The following is a 22,312-nucleotide window of genomic DNA, read 5'->3' on the forward strand; positions in this document are numbered from 1 at the left end:
GTTACCAAAAAAAAACTTCTAGATATATAAGGCTGCTGCATAGTACTCCATCAGTCCCATAATTTTAGTCCCTTATGAAACTATGTGCAATTATTAAACTTAAAAATATTGTACTTACCAAAATAATTTTTTGTACAATATAGATGTTATTTGATATAAATCGCAAGAAAATCAAAAAAAAACATTTTAGTATATATATTATTTTTAAGTTTGAAAATTGCACATAATTTTGTAAGAGACTAAAATTATGGGATGGAAGGAGTACACCAAAGTATAATATGCACTAGAGATTATTCAGGGGTTCATGACCAAGAACAGCCTTGGTTAAGGTGCTCATACTCAACTATTCTTTGTTAATTAATACGCCATCCGTTCCATTTTTAAAGTCCAGTATTTCATTTTGGATTGTCCCTTAATAAGTGTCTATTTTGTAAAGTTAGTGGGTAAAAATTGGTACATTTTCAATTTTGCCCCTAAACGTAGATTTCATTTTGAAAAGTTAGTGAGTAAAAGTGTAATGATGATGTCTCTATAAATGATAAATAAGGAAAGTGGATGTAAAAGCTGATGTGAAAAGTGTAATGATAATGTTTTCTTAATAAGTTGAAATTACGAAGCGAGACATTTAAAAAATGACGGGGGGAGTTGCCTTCTTTTTTTTTTGTGAAATGTTGGCAGCCAAAAATCAACCGACAAAATTTCAAACCATGATTATCACAAAATTAAGTTCCGTTTTGCTAAGATTCTTATTTTTTAAATACTTATTATTACTCGCTTTACAAGACAGATCATTCTTTCACAATAACAGGAATCTTAATCATCTGCTAGGTCACCCAAGCCATAAAAACAGCACGGGGGACGTACGACATTGCCACGAACTTTCGTTTTTGTACTAAGCCGGAGATTAGTTAACTAATAGTACTCCTACTAAAAAGTCTAAAATACTCACTAGTCGCTACCGTGAGAATAGTATTATTTCTTTGAAAGTCGTAATTAATCTTTGTGGTCTTTATTAGAGTTTGTGAATTTCGTCTTAACTCGTGATTAAGGAATAATAGAATGTTGACCAATAGTGTGAACATGGATAAACCCAAACCCCAATGAAATTCGCTTCATCGAATTAAAAAAATTGCCGTCAGCGCACGACGAAGATATGGAGCTAGATAGTTCGAGGAAACAAATATAAAGTACTGCTTTGATTGCATTAGTTCTCTCTCTCTCTCTCTCTCTCTCTCTGCTGAAACTTACAATGAAGAGAGACTGAGAAATTAAACAACTCGATTATGTACATGATTTCTCACATTTAATAGATTCTCTTGGGTATTTTTGTTCCGACGAATTTTCACAACTTGTTTCATGACAAAATTAAAGAAAATTTACATTATAGTTAAATATGTAAATTTAAAAAAAAAAAAAACTAGTGGACTAATTCAGTGGTGGAACTAGAATCTCCACTCGGGACAGACTGAATTAAGAAGAGAAAAAAATTAGGAAAAAATAAAAATCTGAATATTGAATAATTAGTACTATATTAAAAATAGAGTTCAAAATTTAATCAAGTATGCTAAAAAAAAGTTCCGACTATTAAAATCACAAAATGTGGTGTTTTTGCTTGTCTTAAAAATGAAAATTTTAAAGAGAGTGTTATTCCACTTTACATATGTCCAATTGAATGACAACCAACTGATGGACGCATCATACTTCTTACACTAGGTGAGGGTTCAAACGCCACAAATTTTTTCCCCTTTCTCCTAAATTAGTATAGGATTTTGTTTTGTTAAAAATAAAAAAAACACATGCAAAAATTTTATAAAAAAAAAAAAAATCACTTGCAAGTTGACTATCATTATTCCGGACCATTTCTTGGATGTCACTTGTAGGAGTGTCAAATGGGCCGGGTCGGCACAGCACAGCATGTTTAAATGTGGCACAGCATGGGCACGGTCTTGGTGAGCACGTGGACAGACACGAGCACGGTCTTGGAAGGGCATGGCACGACATGGCACGGTTTTAGTGGGCACGTGGACTGGCACGGGGCACGGAAGAGGCGGGCATGGCATGGCCACGACACGGAAGTTGGCTTGGCACGACACGGCACGGTAGGGCACGGCACGGTTCAAGGCCTAGCCGGGCACGGCACGGTTCTAGCCGGGAACAGCCCGACATGATACTGTTTTAGCCAGGCACGGCACGGGTTGACGGGCACGAAAGGGCACGACACAAGGCACTTTTTGTTGAAGATGGAGATATATTCTAATGTTGGTTGGAATTTAATTGAAGTTTTTGCTCTACCAGCTAACTCCTATTTTGTATGAAGACATATATAGATAGGCAACTTAGTTTTAAGAGATTTGAATGTGGATATGATCTCATTGCGTTAGCAAGTGGAGGATAGCTAGGCTACTGTATTTTGTACTTGAGAAGTGAATTTTTTGTATAAGCTGATAATATACCTCATGCATGTATCATTGTTTCTGCATTGTAATTTTTGCTGATTAGTCTTCGGAAAAGGTAACGTGGCTTGTTAACTAATAAAATGATGAAATAGACAAGGAAAAATAATGGCTTTCCAGTTTCCATGAGGTTTTTAAGTGCAAGTGCCATTTGAATGCTCGTCGAACTGTTTTATTTGTACTTAAAGAAAGAAAGAAAGAAAGAGGAAAAGTAAAAGGCAAAGTCGAATGCCGAGGGTTATAACCAAGCATAAAATTCCAACAAATACAAATACAAGAAGAAATAGAGTACATGGCATGCCATACTTTTTTACACAAGAGTCGTCTTAGACACTCTAATTAGTACTAGTAGGACAAATATAACAAAGCATAAGTCATAAAGTGAGTGCCAGCCCATTTGCAAAAGACTAGTAGTACAAAGTCTTTATTCACAACAATAGTTGGCATTAAGCCACTAACAAAAATAGTTTTGAATCACATGAGATGTCAATTGCTATAGCCTATAGGGGTCAAACGGCACGGCCCGTTTGACACCACTAAACGGGCATGACACGATTAAAAACAGCATGACACATGGCACGGCACGATTGAAAAATGGCACAACACGACACACGATCAGGTAAACGGGCCGGCACGGCACGACACGATTAAAAAATGGGCCAGCACGACACGACACGATTTAAGTAAATAGGCACGGCACGACACAACACAATTGAAAATGGCATGGCACGGCACGACACGATTTAAGTAAATAGTCTGGTATGGCACGGCACGAAACTACGGTTGACACAAAGCTAAACGGGCCAGGCCGGCATGACACTGCCCGTTTGACACCCCTAGTCACTTGCAAGTAGAAGGCCCAACCCAGCTAGAGCCTAAAAGTTTCAGCCTAGCCCAGCCCAATTCCTATTCTCCCGCAAGACACATTGGCATATTCCAAAGGACAACAAATTTCCATTTGGAATTCCATTGGGGCTGGATATAGGTATAAATTCCGAGCAAGTTGTCAGGAGTAACCAAATGGTATCAGGAGACATCAAAGCAATCAATATTCCTTTGAATTTCAGCCTACTATGTAAATTACCAGACACTTTAATATAAGCTAACGACATTTTATGCGACATTTTACATTATATAGACAGTTATACTATAACTAAGATACGAATAACAGACCTCCTGCGCATAGCATGAATTGTGTATGAACCTAAGGAGTGAAAAATAGAGAGATGCATTCAAATACAGCTTATATCTACGGGCGAGTTGTAGGATGCTCCTATCTTCTTGTGGGAATATCGTATGCTTGCATGACGCCTACCATTAAAGCTAACATTCTAATGATCTTATGGGGAGTACATACCTCGTGTCAAAAATTCCAAACTGTCACATCTGTATCAAACTACGACTTAGAACTGTTCAATCCAGTTCTAGTAAGAAGTACTACAAAATCTCACTTTAATTATCACCTCTTATGTGACTCTTCAAAGAAACGTATACAAATACATGATTTTGGTTGTGTAAATTACCCCTGACAAATTGTATCATACCTTCCTTTTAGTATTCCCCGTAATTCTTACACAAAGGTATAAGAATCTAATTATATTCCCTTCAGGCCAAACAATGAATAAATTCTATTCCAATGCTTCAAAAGTTCGTGGAGTTTGTTGCCCCACCTCTTCCAGTGATTGCCGGTTTCCATAATTTATCTTTTCCTGTTTTCAGAAAACATAAGGACTCTGTACCTGCAGGAGAAGAAAAGGAAGAGGAAGAGGAAGAAAATAGGATGGTGATGACTGGAGGTGAACACCAAGTAAAACATTACTACAAATGCTGTGAGCCACAGTTTTTCATACAGATAGTAGCAATCGCGATGCTGGTGTTGTTTGCTGGGTTGATGTCTGGACTCACCTTGGGACTCATGTCAATGAGCCTTTTTGATCTTGAAGTTCTTGCCAAGTCCGGAACCCCCAAGGACCGTCTCCATGCCTGTATATTGCCGACTCCACTCCACTCTCCTTTGTTACTCGTGCTTTAGATTTCTGCTCCGAGACTAACAACGAAACCCCAATAGATGGATAAATCGAACCTGTTTCATACTGTGCAGAATTCTCATATAGAATGATCAAATTAAAACACCAATCAGATCAGTGAACAAGTCGATGTAACGTAGCTTTGATATGACATGATTGGCAAACCTTAGAATAAGATTGTGGTAGCACCATAATAAGCGACGAACGCAAATCACAAGTAGTGCACAATGAAGATACTTACAGTTTACTTTCTCAAAACAGCAAAAATTCTACCAGTTTTAAGGCAGCAACATCTATTGCTTTGCACTCTTTTGGTCTCCAATGCTGCTGCTATGGAGGTACGTTTTAGCAGTAGCCAGTAGCACATATGACAATTCAAGTTGCAAATATAGCATAAAAGAGTAGTTAACACCAGAGTTCTATTTATATCCAGGCACTCCCTATTTTTCTAGATAATTTGGTACCAGACTTGGGAGCAATTCTTATTTCTGTTACATTGATACTTCTGTTCGGTGAGGTAAGACAAATATTTCATTCAATGTTCTGGACATTTGATGAACCCCGACCTCTTGCAAATCTAACCAATCAGCGCTTCGTAAGAAACGAATAAAGCTTTTCTTTTAGTACCTAACGAAACACGTGGTTAAATGCACTTTCCTGTGCAGATAATACCACAATCAATTTGTACACGATATGGTTTGGTCATTGGTGCAGCCCTAGCTCCAATTGTTCGCGTTCTTGTTTTGATTTGCTTTCCAGTAGCATATCCAATAAGCAAGGTGGATATTTATTTGGCTTGCCATTCTTGCAAATGTCTTATCTTTTTCACCAGTCTAAACCATCAGTTCTTTCTCACCAGCTACTAGATTTATTGCTGGGAAATGAGCATGAACCTCTATACCGTCGAGCCGAGTTGAAAACATTAGTTGACTTGCACAGTTTCGAGGTATGCATTTTCTTGCTCTCAATCAGTTCCTTTCTCTACCATGTAAACTTCAAAATGCATTTACGGGACTTGGACCAAAACATTTGAATTTCCTAGGAGACAAAACAAGTAGTAAATTTCTGAAATTCCAACATTTTCACGGACACATACTGAAATGCACCAAAACATTTCCATAATCTATGAAACATACGAAAACTATGAGCTACTTCGTTGTCAGACATAACCAACAATGACATGGTCATACATTCTCAAGTTGTTTTGATATTTTCGTTGTGTTCCGGCTACTTTTCAAAATGTTTGCGGATCATGTCCAAACTACTTCCGAAACGTTTCCTTTTCCCAGCCAACCAAAACAGCATACCCGAACAAAATCTCTGTCCTTCATCTTATAATAATCCCTCCATCCCAAAATGTTTGTCCAGTCCGTAAAACGACGACTAAAAAATAATGCATTTCTTTCAAGAAAAAATTCAATTTTTTTTCATAAATTTAAAGAACTCATTGATATCTAGTGAATTGTTGAAAAAATGGAGTTTTTCTTGCAAAAATTGAATTATTTTTACATTCTCGTTTTGAGGACCGGACAAACATTACTGGACGGAAGGAGTAATTTATCTTCCCTTCTTTCATGCAATTCCTCCCGTGTGCTTCATGGACTGAAGCAGTTGAAATGTCATGTTGCTAACGTTGGCTGGCAAGCAGGCAGGAAAAGGAGGAGACCTATCGCATGATGAGATTTCAATCATCGGAGGAGCTCTTGAGCTCACGGAGAAAACAGCAAGAGATGCGATGACTCCACTATCCGAAACTTTTGCCATTGATATCAACGCCAAACTTGATAGGTATGGTGCATGATCACAAACAAGGACAGAATTTTAGGGGGGTTTCCAACGTAATTGAGCTGATGAAGGATACTGCATATCGGCAATTGCACAGGGATTTGCTAAATTTGATCATGGAGAAGGGATATAGTAGGGTGCCACTTTACTATGAGCAACCAAAGAACATCATTGGACTTGTTCTGGTAATTCTTTCCATTTACTGTAGAACTCATTTGGTTCTCTGGCGGTTGTTTGCTTTCCTTCTCCTCCTTGTTAATATCATCATTTTAAGATTTACAATTACTGTTTATCATTGGTACTATTCCTTCCCAAGAAGCACCGACACTCAAAACAAGGTGGTGTGTCCATGTCCAACACATGTCAGACATCGACACTCTTGGATACGTGTCCAGTACTGTATTTCGTGTCCATAATTTTTATTTGAAAATAAAAATCTTAATTCGGACACGTGTCCGACACACTTTCTGCAACCTGTTCTGACACTTCTTTGGCATGTGTGCTTAAGAGATAAATATGTGATCGAAACTTCTTGGACACTTCCGAACCTAAGTTACACAAACGAGGGTAAGTGAATCGGATACGGGTGTATGTCTAAGGGTCAGGCACCACAAGCGGGAAAATAGAGGATTCATGGATATGTCATACACCACCTAGTTTTCAAAATATTTTTAATTGTTCCTATATTTGTAAAAGAGACTTGATTTTCATGTGCCAAAAAAAGAAATAGAGTACAACGAATGGTCAGAATTTGAAGACTTCAAGGTGTATGGGTTTTTAGTCAATTTCTGGTCGTCGCTCCTCTCCATTCAAAGCACTGCAACTGAAATGGCTTCCAAATCGATTGGAAACTTCAATGAGAAGTTCCAACAACAGATTTTAGGTTTTCCCTGAAAATTTGAAGACATATCAACTCAAGTAGTTCTATAAAAAAAAATTTAAAAATTCCAGCCATGCCAGGATTTACAGAGTCGTATTGGACACGAGATCCCGTACCGTGTCCATTTCATGTCGTGTCGACACGGTACTAGCCGAAAACTGAGGATCCATGTATCATAGTTGCTAACATTTGACTATCAAAGATGCTGAAATTTGTACATATCACTATGATATACAAAGTTGAAGAAATAGTAATTCTTAGAATTTAACATATTAAATTCATTTGGAATTTGGAAAGGATTTCTTGAGGATTCTGGACTGTGCTCATGTTTTATGTTTGAAAGATTTCTAGAGTTTCATGTCAACTAGATTCTTAATATCTCATTGTATCTTATCTACTCTCCCCCGTCCCAATTTGTTTGTCTACTTTTTGAATTTTACATGTCCCAAAATGTTTGTCCAATTTTAAGTTGACTTTAAAAAAAAGTATCCTTAATGCCATCCCTCTTTGAAAAATTATGCATTGGAAAATGTGTACTCTCATTTAATGTTTGAAAGTGAGGGGTATTCTTGGAAACTCAAAACCTTTCCTTAGAAATCATTTTTGTCCACTTCAGAAATTGGAATCCCAAAATTGGACAAACAAACTGGGAATGAGGGAGTATTTTATAATATGGGATGTGTACTTATGGTGGTATATATACATAACCATATATTTAGACACCTATTGAGTGTATCCTCTAAGTGTCCGTGCCATAGATTTTACAGAAATAACCTATACCGCATATCCGTGTTGTGTTGTATCCATGTCTTGTGTCCGTGTCCATATCCGTATCTGTGCTTCTTAGATTCCTTCAGGATCTGTTTCATGTTAAGTAGCATTATTGCATCAAACCAACTAACTTGTTATCAAATTCATACGATTGCACATTACTGTGCCCAAGACTCAAGGGATTCTTCATCAATTTTATGTATTGGTTGTTACCTGTCTAATATTTTACATGTTCATTGCAGGTGAAGAATTTACTGACCATCAATCCAGCAGATGAGATACCGGTGAAGGATTCAACCATTCGCTGGATTCCGAGGTATAATGACTTGTCCCATGGAAGTTCCATATTCCTCATTACCAAAAACAAGAGCACCAATTATACAACGAGTTTGATAGTTTTTGGGTTAAGACACAAAACCGGACTAGAAATATTCTCCAAAAAAGCAGGGATTCATTTTTCTCATCCGCTTCTCTTTAGTTGGTTTATTTTGATGGACATTTTACATGCAATTTATTGTCCAGGGTGATGTACTTCTCATAATAGGCCAATATTCTCCTATAGATTGGCAAAAAGAAAATACTGTGTCACTAAATTTTTCAGCGACAAACAAGTGCTAACTCCTTTTGATGGACCTTCTAATAGGGTTCCAGAGACAATGCCCTTATACGACATACTGAACGAGTTTCAGAAAGGTCATAGCCATATGGCTGCCGTAATAAAACCGCATAATCACATGGTGGAGCAGCAAGCAAGCAAACACGTAGCCAAAGGTGAGTATGATTTTCCCTATATAAAGATTTTCCTATGTCAAGGAACAAAATTTTGCCCAAAACGATTATGTTTCCTAGGAAACAAATGCTTAGTGAAATCCAAAATTTCATGTTCCCGCTGAAATGCACTGGAAAACAGAGAAATGCTGCGTTCTTGAATTTGACATTTCTTTCATGTATTCGAAAGGTTTTTGAACCGTTTCATTTCCTAGCTGACCGAAAGGAAACATTGATCCTTGCCACATAGCTGGTGCGTCTATAGTTTTTCTGAGCATATACAGAGTATTTGTTTTTGGTGGAGAATGATTTCATCTATATGACTGAATAGTAGTTTCAATGAGGGAAGTGAGACTAGACATTCAGAATGAAAGGCGGAATCAAAACCATAATGTGAAAAGCAAGAGATCGCTGAAGAATTTACCTGATAGCACAACCGTTCCGCGAAGAGTAACCTCAAAGAGCAGGAGATGGTCGGAGCATTATGACTCAGAGGTTCTGCAAATCAATGACAAGTCATTATCAGCACTCACTGCAGATGGGGAAGTCATAGGCATCATAACCATGGAAGATGTAATTGAGGAGCTGCTAAATGTACACAGACTTCTTTTTCTGTCAATTTGTCTGCTTTTGTTATCTTCTCGAAAAACTTAAGTCTCTGCTGTGTGTTCTTTTTCCAAGCAGGAGGAAATATATGAAGAGACTGATCTTCGTGACAACAATTCATAGCCTGATTACCTTCGGGATCCAAGAAATAAGGATAATGAGTTGAATGCAGAGAATGTTGAAATCATATCGACATTATGGCTCACAGGTTTTAACCTACATCCCAAAGAATGTGGCTCATGACTTGGGATAACTTACTGGTCATGGAGTGCGACACAGAATTTTCTCAGATTTTTTTCTTTGGTTCACATGATATTATTTGTATGACTTCCAGTAAGACTGCAACAATCAGAAAGAACATTTATCTGCAACAGACCTTATTATCATGAAGTTATTTTTATCAATGTTATAATGAAGTTTGTAATACCTACTCTACTTATCAAAAAAAAGATTGTAACACCTATCCTATTTTACCCATGATGCTAATTAATAAGGATGTTAACAAGTATGCTGTGGTTTCCCTTCTCTGCTTACATCTCTATTCAAGAACTTCTGTTCTTTCCTTAGATTTGTTTTTGCGATTTACCCAGTAGTAGGAAAAACTTATTAGAAACAATAAGTATGAGCTGTTCAACTAACCCAAACAGGCTAACAATGAAGAAAGACACAGACTTGCAAGACAGAAGAAAACATCAATATCACTTCTGCACTTACTGTATAACTCCCGCAAACTAGACAAGTCATGTGTCATAACCTCAACATCGCACACCATAGCCATAGGTAACAATTCTGACGCATCTTGAGCTCATGGAGAATCCGTAACATTACAAGGCCAAGAAATATTGTCAGCACTCTGCTCAAATGACAACTACCAATGAAGCCATATCACGATAATCCTGATAAGTTCTTTGATTTCTCTCCACTACACATTCTCATACAATTTGCCGTGAAACACTGTGAAAGATATCTAAGTCCACAGCCCTGTTGGCTGTGCCTGAAGCTCCTCTCGTGCTAAATGGGTCCTACAGGGGAGAGGGAGGATTGTAAGCACATCCTAATGGCTCCTTACCACTCTAAACTTCTGAAAGAGAATGTAGCTGTTTAATAATAGAGAAACATACTTATAAAAAAGGAATGCAAAAAGCAAACATAACACTCGTGTCGCTAGACTACAGCTATAAATGAGTGAGCCGTGAGCAAAGCACGTGCTTGAAATTCTTCAGTCTCAACCAGCAAAAATGAGTATAGAAGGTCCGACTTCATCAAGAAAGGTTGCTACATAGCCTTCTCTGTTTACATAATATGATGGAATGGCAAACACCCAAAAAGTACTTCATTCGATATACGTAATAATCGAAAATCATTTTCTTTTGTTGTGGACCACAGAGTGGGAGGGAACAACCAGAGCATGGAAACCTTCCGATCCCTCCCTGAGCATGACTAAAGGAGCCTCTACCTGCTTGAGAGACAGACAAGAGGGGCCTAGATTGACACAGCAACGATAGGGTAATGCAACCTGGGGCGACAAGAGTTCTCCTAACAACACATCTGACAGTTCAATAGTTTGCGTACCTAGGTGACTCTTAGCCATCAGCTGTTACTTGTTCAAATGTATACGATAACTGATCCAAATGCTTGTGCCCGTAGCATCAACCGATTAACTAACAGAAAGAACTTAAAGTCTAAAGCAGAGAATTTGAGCCACAGAATATGAAAAATACAGGTATCAACTCTTAATAGCTAATTTTTTCCCTATCTCCTCCTGGTCCCGGCAGCAAACCATGAATGGTTGGGCAACTCTAAATGAGGTGTCATGCCAAACCTAAGTGCAAGGTAACAAGTAACAACATCGTTGAGTAACAATAGAATTTCAACCAACCAGAGGATATGCCCATGACATTGCAAGGCCGTACAATAGTGCACAATTCCAAGAATAACTTCATTTTGTATCATTAAATTGGAATATCCATACAATAGCGCACAATTCCAAGAATAACTTCATTTTGTAATGTCATCAAACCTAACACTTGCAAAACTTAAAATCCAATAGCCCTTTAAAAAAACAGCCTGAACTTCAGAATCGAAACGATATTTCCATGAACCAGTAAGTGCAGACTTGGAGAATGGAGGAATGACCACATTCATACCCTATGGAAGAAATATAACAGAGGAGAAGAATCTGCTCCAGCATCGTTCCTCTGAAGGGCGTGTTGGCAGAGATCATCTCTTATTATCTCTACTGAACTCTTCCGAGCAAGGAGAGTCTGGTACCCCTTGGTCCCACTCTGCAAGTCAAACAGGTTTACTTCACAGCATGCTTCTAAGTTCTGACTCAAGTTACACCCAAGTTTGCTCTACCACGGCCCCCACCCCACTGGCGTTGACGAGACCTCCTCTTCCTCCCATCCTTTTTTGCCTTAACTTTCTCTTTCAAGTCCCTCTCACCTCGCCTTTTATACATCTTAAAGGTAACCCCTCTCTCAGCAGCCATCTTCCTCACCTTCTCAGTGATCTCAGCTGCAATCTGTCTATTGTACAGTTTCCTCAGACCCCTCATTAGCTTAGCAAAAGTATCCGGCTGAGGCATCAATTCTGCATCCATCATGTCCAAACAGTATGAACAAGCTTCCTTAACGTGCCCATTCGCGAACAGTGCATGAATCCAGATTGTCCAAGCATACACATTAAGTTCACATCCTTTAGTCATCATACAACTCCAAACATCTTTACTGGTTTCAAGTTTATCTGCTCTTAGTAGGGCATTTAGTAGCTCTTTCAAGGTACCATATTGAGAAGCAGAAAGAAGACCTCTTCCTACCATGTCTTTAAAGTATTCACTAGCTTCAACGAGACAACCTTGTTCAAGAAACCCATGAATCATAATCACAAAGGTGTCAAGCCCTGGGCTCAGCCCATTTGCATCCATTTCATTCCAAAGTTGAACACCCTCTTTAATCTCTCCCAACTTGCATGACATTCGAATTACAGTGTTGTAGATGTTAAGGTCAGGCGTGCAACCAATCTTCCGCATCTCCTCCACAAGTTCTAAACTCTCCTCTAGCTCTTCCTTCTTCTCATGTGCCAGCAAAATATGCAAGTAAGTCATCTGATTCGGAGCATGTCCTTTCTGTATCATCCTATCCAAAATCTCATAACCCTTATCAATCTTCCCCCACTTACAAAACCCACTGATCAAAGTAGTGTAAGTCACAATATCTGCCTCACAGCCACTCCTCTCCATTTCAACAAAAACCTGCATTGCCTCCACCATTTTCTCCTGAGAACAGAGAGCCTGAATCAAAATAGTGAAAGAAGTAGCATTCGGCTCACAACCCTTCCGCCTCATCTCTTGCAAAAGATCAAACGCATCTGCCATTTTCCCTGCAACAGAATACCCACTAAGTAAGTTGTTATAAACCACAATGTCCGGCTCAAACCCAGCTTCCCTCATCTGAACCAACACGAATTTCGCCTCCATAAGCTTCCCCTCTTTACACCACCCATACAACAACGAAGTGAAATGCTTAATAGTCGGCGAAAACCTAACCCTCATCTCCTCAAACAGCGAAGCAGCTTCTTTCACACTGCCATTCTTGCACAAAGCATCCAATAAACACCCGAATACATACTCATCTGGTTCACACCCGTATTTGGGCATCTCATCCAATACCTCTACCGCCTTTTTCACCATCCTCGCCGACGCAAATCTCCTCATTATCACAACAAACACTTCAGGCCCAATAAGCATAGTATTCTCTTTCCTCATCTCCTCAATCAAAGCCCACACAGCACCAAACTGCCTCATTTTCGCCAGACTCTTGATCATGGCCTTGTAAACCTCATAACTATGTCTATAACTAGGCTGCTTGGAAGACCATATAAAGAACCTGTACCCTAAGTTCCCGGCATCGCCGCAACGGTTCAGGACGCGCTCGGTGAGCCCCGACCGGACGACGACGCCGGATTCTTTCAAGGCAAGTTCTAGTTTTGGAACCCTAGAGTGGAATTTCCTGAGGATTTTGTATACCTTTTCGACGTCGGCCGCGAACTCGTCGTGGCTGTGACCGGTGGCGGCGGAGTCTTCTGGGTTGTTGTTTTCGAGGCGGACGAGGCCGAACCCACTCCCTCTGTGACTCGACTGACGAGGAATTTCGTTGTGGGTTGGGTTGAATTTTGATGGGTTTTGGGGGGAAGACGTTAGAGGAGCGGGGGAGGTGAAATGGGTTGTGGGTGGATCGTGGAATCGGGTAGAAGAGTATGATTGTATGGGGATGAGTGTGTTTGGTTGGGAGGGTAGAAGGGGGAGATGGTAGTTGTTGCAGAGAAGCACTGCTTTTGAAGAAAATCTCCGCATAACTATGGTTACTACATGACTTCTGGCGAAATCATTCCTGGTTAGCTTTGTGGGGGGAAGGGGATGTAGATTTGTTGTTCAGCTTTCAAAGCTGAAACTGTGTTGAATTTGTATCACATTCGGGTTATGAAGAAGAAGACGGGCGGGTACGGGTGTGCTTGGGAACCCAAGGAGGTGAAAAGCAGGGGAGGGAGTTTCTTTTTGTTGTTTGAGATGCGGCAATAAAAAAGGTTGAGGTCCGGTCCAGTTGCACTTACCATCCAGTCCGGTCTAGTGTAGATTTTCGAGCCTGTTCCTGGCTCAAAAAAATGATTTGAATTGTTCATTTTATCAAGTTCGTCAAGAAATTTAACCCTGCAAAAATTCATGTCGATCGGATACCAATTAGTACCTGCTCCAAAGATTCAAAACACTTTACTCTTAAAGCAAATGGGTGCAATCCAGTGTGCGATAGATGTGGCCCAATCAGGTAGTTATTTGTATCCGATCAATATAAATTTTTTCAGGGTTGAAGTTCTCAACGAGTTAGACAAAATAAATGATTCGAATCATTTTTTTTTTTACCTAGATTAGGCCCAAAAATCCACACTGAACCGGACTCAATGGTAAGAGCAACTTGATTGGACCTTAATCCCAATAAAAACATAACATCACTCTTCACGCACGGTTTTCAATAGATTTTATCTATTTATGCCGCTACACTTATTATTTTCAAAAAAAATTCCTCAATCCCAAACCGAACTATCAAACGTGACTTTTTGGGATGAAAAATAACTCATTCTATTGACAGCCCACTAGATTGTCGATAAGCTCATAAAAATACATAAAAAATTAATGCACTTTTTACATTTTTTAATACACTTTTATTTTATTCACTAGTCACCTATTTTAATATATTTTTTAAACCGTAACGACAGCTCAATTACCTATTTTTAGCTTTTTCCTTAAGAAGAGAGAACGTACTAAAAATTTGTTTTCTTTGTTTATTTTATGGTCCAAAATTTGAAGAAAATGAGGGAAGGGAATAGAAAGTTAAAAAAAAAATCTCCTATCTTGTTTTGTTTTAAGAAGAAAGAGAGGAGAAAATAATTAATGAAGTATTAAAAACAGTACGCAATTTTTTTCCACATTTCCCTCCAATTTTTCTTCTTATTATTTTCTCTTCCCTATCTCTTATTTTCCACAACTTCCAAACAGGCTTTTAATTCCTATCTTTCATTAAATGCCAATATTTTCTTCTACTTTGCTTAAATTTTATATTTTCAAAAATGAAAAAAAAAAGAGGAAAATAAGTACAATATACTTGAAATTTCTCTCTTACAATTTTCAATTTCCTATCTTATTTTCTCTTCTTCTCCATTATACACCTTCCATAAAATAGCAACGAAGTTACGTTCTACCAACATGCAGAAATGGAAAAGTGTAACGTAAATCAAACTAGTTTGATGTATACTAAGGTGGAGTTTCCGCTAAGTTTTTATTGAAAAAACGTAAGTCATTTTATCATCTTGTTTATATTAATTAACAAGTTTTGGCATTTTAATTTGTTGTTCACGCTAACAAAGTATGAGCAAGTCCAATGGAGGATGGATAGTCATTTTTCGTCTCCAAATACAGAAATCAATGCTCCAATGGGGATGGAAAATGCATTTGATAGATATGTTGATGGATATTTCCATCCCCAAATGACTGGAGCTATACTTGACACATCATCAATTGCAACTGCTAATATGGAAGATATGCTTATTTATATATTGATTGTGAAAATGGTAATTGAGTTGAGAATGATGGTTGGAGGAAAGTTAGGTGGACGAATAATTTGGACGGAAGTTAAAAATAAAAGAAACTCCCTCCGTCTCTTTTTTTAGATTCCATGATTCCATTTTGGTATGTCCATTAATAAGTGTCCATTTTATAAAGTTAGTGGGTTAAAGTTAGTACATTTTTCATTTTGCCCCTAAAAATATATTCAATTTTGAAAAATTAGTGAATAAAAATATAATTATGATATCTTCGTAGAGAGTAAGTATGAAAAGTTGAGGTAAAAGTTGATATGAAAATGTGTAATGATAAAATCTCCTTAATAAGTTAGAGTTACAAAGCTAGACACTTAAAAAATGACGGAGGGAGTAATTTTTAATTTTTTTTCTAAAGACCTCGGACATGACAATTATTTTTTAACAGAAATAGTTGTTGAATTAAGTTGGGAGAAAATAAGGTGAGAAAAAGTTGGTTATTAGGACTCTTTGAATCTATTTTAGAACTCACCATAGAGAGGGGTAAGTCTTACACTCTTGTTTTTTGATCGGGTAAGTCTTGCTTTCTAAATTCGAAGAGAAACTGATATCCCAGATCAGGTCTTTTTCTTCAATCTTCAAGAGGTAAACTTTTGAAGAACCTTGGCAAAGGTTTTCATCACTATGACATGCATGCAATACCGGAAGTAATGTTTTTTAATAACCGAATGTCCGGACCAACTTGCATGCATCTCGATAGTGATATCAATAAAAGGAGACCATTATGAATAGTATTACTAACATAAAGAATGGAGATTTATTATTACATTTAAAAGGAAAATCCAGAACTAGGAAGGCAGTCAGTTAAATGTGATCTTTAAGGCCGTGGAGCAAAAAACTTATTTCATTCAACAGGCGGCGCCCTATAATAGGCTGGGACAGTTGCAGGGAAGAACATTTGCCTCACCCCTTCGGCCTTTATTATCGGAAATATGATACCGGATGCACCCTGGAAAAAAAAAATTCATAAAATTTATTTTCCATGTGCAGAGAGAGAAGGGTTAGGATTTCCATTTTGCCAATAATCGAATTTAGGGCTAGGATCCAGAGATACTGAAACTGAGAAGTAGAAAACAAGTAAAACCAAAAATTAAACAACATACCGAAATTAACCTAGCTCCGATCCACAAGCGTTTAGGGGAAGGAAACGGAATTAAGAGACGACCAACACCATAAATAGCCACAGCAAAGAAATGGAGTACCAAGCTCAATGGTCGAGGGTTTAGCCCAGAGAGTAGGGCCACAGGTCCAGTTGAACACACTCCTCCAAGGCTTAAATAATCAAAACATGCTTCACGCATTTCCTTTCTTGCTTGATCAGGAGAGGCACAAAACACTTTGTATAGGGCTCCAGCCAAAGTATTTATAGTGGATGCCACAGGCTGCACGACAAGCATACGGTGCCAATAATATCATTGAATCAAACTCAAAAAGGAATGAAAGAAACATTTATCAAATGAAATTTTGTCTTATCACTTCAATAGTCGGATAGAAGACTTAAAAGTGGGCATCAAAATCAACCAATTTAAGTTTTCCGGTCTTTCCTTCAACCTTTCATGTAATTGGATTCTTTTCTCCCTTTTGGGGGTGGGGAAGGTGACATGGCATATATTTTTTTGATCCATTTGAGGAATGGAATCCTTCATGCATAAACTTATGCAGCCCTTTCTAACTTTGGTAATCTTTTTACCACCATGACTTTACAACTACCACAACATAATGGTTATGTCGACTGAAAACAAATTTTGAAGTATTTTCTGCAATGAAGGGAAAATGTCATATCCTTATAGTGCAGAAATAATAATTCGCTCAGTGAAAGAACATGCAACCCTTCTCTTTGAACTCCTGTAGCTTTTCAGTAAGGTGATCATCTTTCCTACTTCCCATTGCAAAGATAGTATTGCTACATATAAGCAACTTAATCATCTATGTTATAATGGCACTACGACAAAGGATTGGACTCCAGCTTACCTTGCGCAGCGTGTAAAACGATTCCAGATATTTACACAATGAAGCTGAATCATTGAGGTCACGCAGAGGCTTAAGCAGATCCCGCAGAACAACAATATCAGACAGAGCAACGGTCATTCCTCCTCCAGTTAAAGGATGCCGCATGTTGAAAGCATCACCCATTAAAAGTGCTCCAGGTGTAGGGTAGGGAGCAGCCGGCATACTTCTATTGGGCATTGTTCTAATATTTCCTTTGTCAATTGCAGCTAAGAATGCTTTGTGCAGCTCAGGTGGAACCTGAATTAAAATTGTATTATTTAATCCGATGTCTTAGTTGGAAGCATAGAAGACATGACAGTTTGCAAGAATGAAATCAGAAGTAGAAACAATAAATGTTAGTTTATTGCATTTGAAAAGCTAAAGATACCTGGGGAGCGACGGCAGTCTTTAAATAGTTCGCCAATTCACCGTTAGCAATAGAAGGGATCTTTTTGCCGGGTACATCAACCAAACAACGAATCTCTGTACTACTTATTGGATAGAATAAAATGGGTGAGGGATCTGCTAAAATAACGTGCCCGTGATTTGGGAATGGAAGGTTACAGTTCTCTAAGACCAAGCCAACAAAGCAAGAGGGCACATCTACCTGTAAAACAAATTAATAACAGAAAATTATAAAAGGAGTGCTCGATGCTCGTTAGAAGTCTAGAGCATTGGTCAAATAGTAGCAAAATCAAATGCGAGTATAATAACTTGGTTGGTTGCATCAGAAGAAAATCATATGAATGTTTAGCGAATTAATCAAACATCAAGCACAGAATAATTTAGCAGGTAAAGATTCTTTACCATAGGTTTGCAAAGAGAACGGCGTAAATTTGAGAAGCATCCGTCGCAAACAATTGTAAGAGGAGCATATGATCTAATTTCTTCACCGGTCTTTGTTTTATACTGAACCCCCTTAATTATTCCGTTTTCCTCAAGTAGGGATGTTACAGTTCCTTGTTCTAGTCGCACACTGGATAGAAAAATCGAAACACAAAATCAGGGAATGGAATCAATAATCAAATAACGAAACAGCAATATTTCAGCCATGACATGGTTAAAATGAACAGTCAGTAGAGGCTATACTGCATCGCACACTAGGAGTATGAAAAAATAAATTTTAATATGCGTCAGATAAATTTTGAAAGCCAAGATTTTCTGGTAGTAAAGTACTAAATTCAAAGCTCTAGGACATAAAAAAAAGTTCATAAAATCAGAACTATCATTCTGGAAAGCGAGTGTTTTCTCTATAATCCTTGTGTTTGAAAAGTGAAAACCAGCTCGTGGAGTGAGGGTACTTTGGGAATCAATTCAATGAAAAAGTTTTTTTTTTTCTTGGGAAAAAGGGGGAGAAAATAAAATTCCAATTTTGACTAGCATATAATTAGAGCTTAGGTGCGTTATCGTTAATCTTTATGCACTATTCTTTATTAAAGTCACAAGTCATGACCAATCTGATTCCCTAACCAATGTGGAGTCATGACCTGTGAGGACAGACAAGTATTGATGGATCTGAAACTTAATTCGAAAAAGTGACAGCTGTTTATTGGGTTTAACTTATTTTGTATAGCATGGTTCAAAAACTCTATAGACCAAATAGGAAACAATGGGCAAGAAAGTATACTTCGGAAGGGCAGCGGCTTTATCTCTCATCCTTTGTATGAACCGACCATTGTGGAAGCTTCTCCCAGCCACATCGGAATGAAACTTTTCCAAAGGATACGAAAGCCTAGTATTTCTCCCATCTTTGAAAAGAGCATATCCCAACACCCTCTGGGCATCAATTTCCTCCACACAATCTGCACTCCAAGACCATATGAGATCGAGCTTTCACAACCGAAAGAAACCATTCATGACCAAAAAAAATAAAAAATAAAATAGTCAATAACTCAAATATATTGTACTTCATACACACAGGACATATCACAAACCAAACCATAGGATAAGTCAAGGCATACCCTGAAGGCCCAATTCAATTAGCTTTAGGTATCCTCCAGGCTGTAAAAGTTCACCAACAATTCTGTCGGGCTCCGTCAAATCTCTTTCAATTACATGAACTCTCCGTCCTTCCTGCAACAAATGGAAGAAAATAAGAGTCTAAAGATTCGTTCACAAGAAGAAAAACAAAGGGGCGGGCTTCTCTACAATAACAGAAGGGTCCAGTCACGGTCCAGTCACACGGTTGGTCTGGACCCTCTAGTTCCTGGGGAGAATCAAAGCATCGGACCCATCTCCCTTGTCATGGAATCATGATACTGTGGCCTTTACAGAAGGAAAAAGAGAGAACATCTGAAAAAGGAGAAAATAAAAAGAAAAATTCTTTGACCATCATAAATCCAAATCCCAGCTAAAGCAGTGGCTTCTTCTTCAACACACTCTCAAAAAAAGCACCAAAATTTCCTACTTTTTATATATAATAAGGTCATTTTTCTTTAACATTGTCAGCACGAAATTACTTAGGCTCCGTTCCGGAACAAAAAATAAGTCCTTATTTTTTAAGGAGGTAATTTCAAGCTCAAAAATTATAGGTTTATTGAAATTTAAAAATATACAATATGGATCTTGTTTGGAAGATCTCGATGAGATCTTTTATACGATGCAAAAAAAAATTGAAAAATTATTTTTCATTTACTTTATTTTTGAGTTTGAAAATGTGAAATAAACTGTTTATTTTTTAAGAAGGTTTCTGGAACGGAATCTTATACGTAGCCAAAGTAAACTAGTAAATTTGAGAAGGTAGATAATCTAGCTCAACAAAACCAAATAAACTAGGCCCATTAAATCTTCAACTAAAATAAATATAGGAGTATTTATTTTGTATAAAGCTTCATATACAAAACAATCTCTTTATGTTTTTCGCACCTCTAAACTAAAATTTCGGAGCCGTCCATGACCCGTAGATCATTGTCTAGTGAAACAAATCTGAACTAGCTGTCGTGAGGGTATAGTAGTGCTACGTATGCCGTACAGGCTAGCATCAATTTTTTATTTAAACATCCCTAAGCACCGCCGCTTTGAGCATCTCCCAATCCCTAAAACTCCAGTTGTACTGTACTACTCAAGAAAGACGTTACCACTGCTACTGGGTCCCGTTAAACCGGCTCCAGATCAAACATCTACGCCACGATTGATTGTCCTCCCGAGATTTTCATTCTTCCATTTCACAAAAAAAGAAAAGAAAGGAACAAGTAGCTGTGCTGTTTAACAATAAAAAATTACTCAAACGATTCAAGTAATTAGGCCAAAAAGTTCAAAATCATCAACCGCTTAAAAGAATAATCATCAAATCTTGTCGGATACTACTTATTACTATCTTTTTCCCATTTATGAACGATTAGAATATTACAACACTAATCACGATTCGGTTGAAAAAAAAACACTAATCAAGATTCTAGACCTCTACAGGATGAGCAGTGCATGAATGACCCAACCATTTGGACTATCCGCTTTCCTCTATACCCTGTTTGTTTTGACCGGGAAAAAGAAAAGTCTACAGTTGTTTCTACTTTCTAGTACCGTGAAGCATGCAAGTAGTAAAGATTATCATGGCTTTTCAAATTAGTTGCCAGAAAAATTACCCCTTTGAACAGGATGTTTTCTTTCCTCAAAAAAATTTTCCCGCAGAGAAAAAAAATAAAAAATTTCGTATTCTAATTCCGTACCTGGTAATTTCGCAATTACGAAGATACTGGATTAAAAAAAAAGAAAGAAAGAAAGAAGATCTGACCTCGCCGAGGGTGTGAGCGAGGGCAGCGCCGGCGACCCCTGCTCCGACGATGACGACATCAGTCTCGGGTCCTCCCTCGGGCCGGACCTCTCCGTTGGTAGAGCTCCGGACGCAATCATTTTGGATCTCATCAAACCCACCACCCTCCGCTCTTCCCTCTGCCCTTTCATCCTTCTCCGCCGTCGTTTTGCGCCTCAAAATGTACACAACAACGAACCCCAAGAGAAACGCCAAGAGGGTGCCCGCGACGTAGTTGTCCACCATTACCGCCATATCCTTCGAACCGTCGCTTTCTCCCTCCACCCTCGCCCCGAAAATGCCGTTGCCCCCGCTTCTCGTTTATGTCTGTCTGGCTCCGGCGGGTCGGGATCGGGCTGTGGGTGTTATCGAGGTCGCAGAGGGGTGCTGGAAGAGGAGGACGAAAGAGAGTGTCGGAGGAGAGAGGAGGGGGGTTTTATAGGCCAGAATCGTGGGGACGGCTCGTGCTGGCAGATGTCGTGGGGGTCCGGATTGAAATCCGGGTCGACCCGGGAAAGGGCGGTGAGAGTGAGAGGCGGAGGAGAAGGGTTGTACTACTAGCATTTTGATGGGTTCTGATTTGACCTGGATCTTATTTTATTGGTGGTTCGAGATTGTATTACGTCCGATCAAAAAAAAAAAGATTGTTGTATTACGTAAACTTTTTTAATTCCATTTATAATTTCCTACTACTACTAACCACACGAGAGCGTCTCCAAAATATCTCTAAAACTTTGAAAATGGAGAATTAAGGCTTCGTTCGGCTAAATAAGCTAAGTGGTTTATTTTTTTATTTTTATTTAAATTTTTTTTGTATTTGTTAGTTTTTCGTCAATTTTTTAAAAGTTATTGCATCGTCATGACAAGAAGAATCTAAAAAGTAAAAAATTATGATCGAAATCAATTTTTTTTGAAAAAAAAAGAAAAAATTAAATTTTTATTGAATAAAGACGAAAACAATGTCATGACAAAAGAACTCTAAAAAGTAAAAAATTATAATCGAAATCATTTTTTTTAATAAAGACGATGCAATAATCTCCAAAAAATTGATGAAAAACTAACAAATATGAAAAAAAATTAAATAAGAACAAAAAAATAAGTCACGTGGCTTATTTAGCCGAACGGAGCCTAAATG

General features: G+C 38.2%; 3 protein-coding genes across 15 annotated transcripts; 1 reads left to right on the top strand and 2 right to left on the bottom strand.

Annotated features, from left to right (window-relative positions):
* Positions 1 to 3,903: 3,903 nt before the first annotated feature.
* LOC131335657 (putative pentatricopeptide repeat-containing protein At5g65820) lies at positions 3,904 to 13,837 on the bottom strand. Of its 8 annotated transcripts, XM_058371115.1 has the most exons (6): positions 11,438 to 13,825; positions 9,511 to 9,629; positions 9,289 to 9,422; positions 9,109 to 9,182; positions 4,359 to 4,807; positions 3,904 to 4,192 (listed from the first exon to the last, which is right to left on the bottom strand). In XM_058371115.1, exon 1 carries the CDS (start codon positions 13,642 to 13,644, stop codon positions 11,623 to 11,625), a length of 2,022 nt encoding a protein of 673 aa, XP_058227098.1. In that variant the 5' UTR covers positions 13,645 to 13,825; the 3' UTR covers positions 3,904 to 4,192; positions 4,359 to 4,807; positions 9,109 to 9,182; positions 9,289 to 9,422; positions 9,511 to 9,629; positions 11,438 to 11,622. The 8 variants fall into 8 exon arrangements, with proteins under 8 accessions (XP_058227098.1, XP_058227100.1, XP_058227099.1 ...); XM_058371117.1 differs by having other exon boundaries at positions 3,904 to 4,546; XM_058371116.1 differs by having other exon boundaries at positions 3,904 to 4,804.
* LOC131335658 (DUF21 domain-containing protein At2g14520-like) lies at positions 4,195 to 9,607 on the top strand. 6 transcript variants are annotated; one of them, XM_058371127.1, is made up of 11 exons: positions 4,195 to 4,438; positions 4,742 to 4,818; positions 4,914 to 4,997; positions 5,146 to 5,259; positions 5,340 to 5,426; positions 6,129 to 6,268; positions 6,363 to 6,450; positions 8,159 to 8,232; positions 8,560 to 8,687; positions 9,034 to 9,278; positions 9,369 to 9,607. In XM_058371127.1, the coding sequence occupies exons 1-11, from the start codon at positions 4,234 to 4,236 to the stop codon at positions 9,411 to 9,413; spliced, it is 1,287 nt and encodes a 428-aa protein (XP_058227110.1). In that variant the 5' UTR covers positions 4,195 to 4,233; the 3' UTR covers positions 9,414 to 9,607. The 6 variants fall into 6 exon arrangements, with proteins under 6 accessions (XP_058227110.1, XP_058227107.1, XP_058227108.1 ...); XM_058371124.1 differs by having other exon boundaries at positions 9,016 to 9,278; positions 9,369 to 9,606; XM_058371125.1 differs by having other exon boundaries at positions 9,019 to 9,278; positions 9,369 to 9,606.
* Positions 13,838 to 16,162: 2,325 nt separating the features above from the next.
* LOC131335659 (squalene epoxidase 3-like) lies at positions 16,163 to 21,760 on the bottom strand. Its single transcript, XM_058371128.1, has 8 exons — positions 21,160 to 21,760; positions 19,391 to 19,502; positions 19,057 to 19,231; positions 18,237 to 18,405; positions 17,818 to 18,036; positions 17,412 to 17,687; positions 16,544 to 16,822; positions 16,163 to 16,389 (listed from the first exon to the last, which is right to left on the bottom strand). Exons 1-8 carry the CDS (start codon positions 21,430 to 21,432, stop codon positions 16,285 to 16,287), a joined length of 1,608 nt encoding a protein of 535 aa, XP_058227111.1. The 5' UTR covers positions 21,433 to 21,760; the 3' UTR covers positions 16,163 to 16,284.
* Positions 21,761 to 22,312: the final 552 nt, after the last annotated feature.

Source organism: Rhododendron vialii, chromosome 8a, assembly GCF_030253575.1.
Source record: "Rhododendron vialii isolate Sample 1 chromosome 8a, ASM3025357v1".
Taxonomy (NCBI): Eukaryota; Viridiplantae; Streptophyta; class Magnoliopsida; order Ericales; family Ericaceae; genus Rhododendron; species Rhododendron vialii.

Bases quoted from the DNA above. Each gene is read 5' to 3' on its own strand.
- LOC131335657 (XM_058371113.1), bottom strand. From the start codon at position 13,644: ATGCGGAGATTTTCTTCAAAAGCAGTGCTTCTCTGCAACAACTACCAT.
- LOC131335658 (XM_058371122.1), top strand. From the start codon at position 4,234: ATGGTGATGACTGGAGGTGAACACCAAGTAAAACATTACTACAAATGC. The intron at 6,451-8,158 runs GTAATTCTTTCC...TGTTCATTGCAG, and splicing joins ACATCATTGGACTTGTTCTG to GTGAAGAATTTACTGACCAT. The intron at 8,233-8,559 runs GTATAATGACTT...ACCTTCTAATAG, and splicing joins ACCATTCGCTGGATTCCGAG to GGTTCCAGAGACAATGCCCT.
- LOC131335659 (XM_058371128.1), bottom strand. From the start codon at position 21,432: ATGGCGGTAATGGTGGACAACTACGTCGCGGGCACCCTCTTGGCGTTT. The intron at 17,688-17,817 runs GTATCTTTAGCT...ATTTTAATTCAG, and splicing joins AGACTGCCGTCGCTCCCCAG to GTTCCACCTGAGCTGCACAA. The intron at 16,823-17,411 runs GTAAGCTGGAGT...CTTGTCGTGCAG, and splicing joins CGTTTTACACGCTGCGCAAG to CCTGTGGCATCCACTATAAA.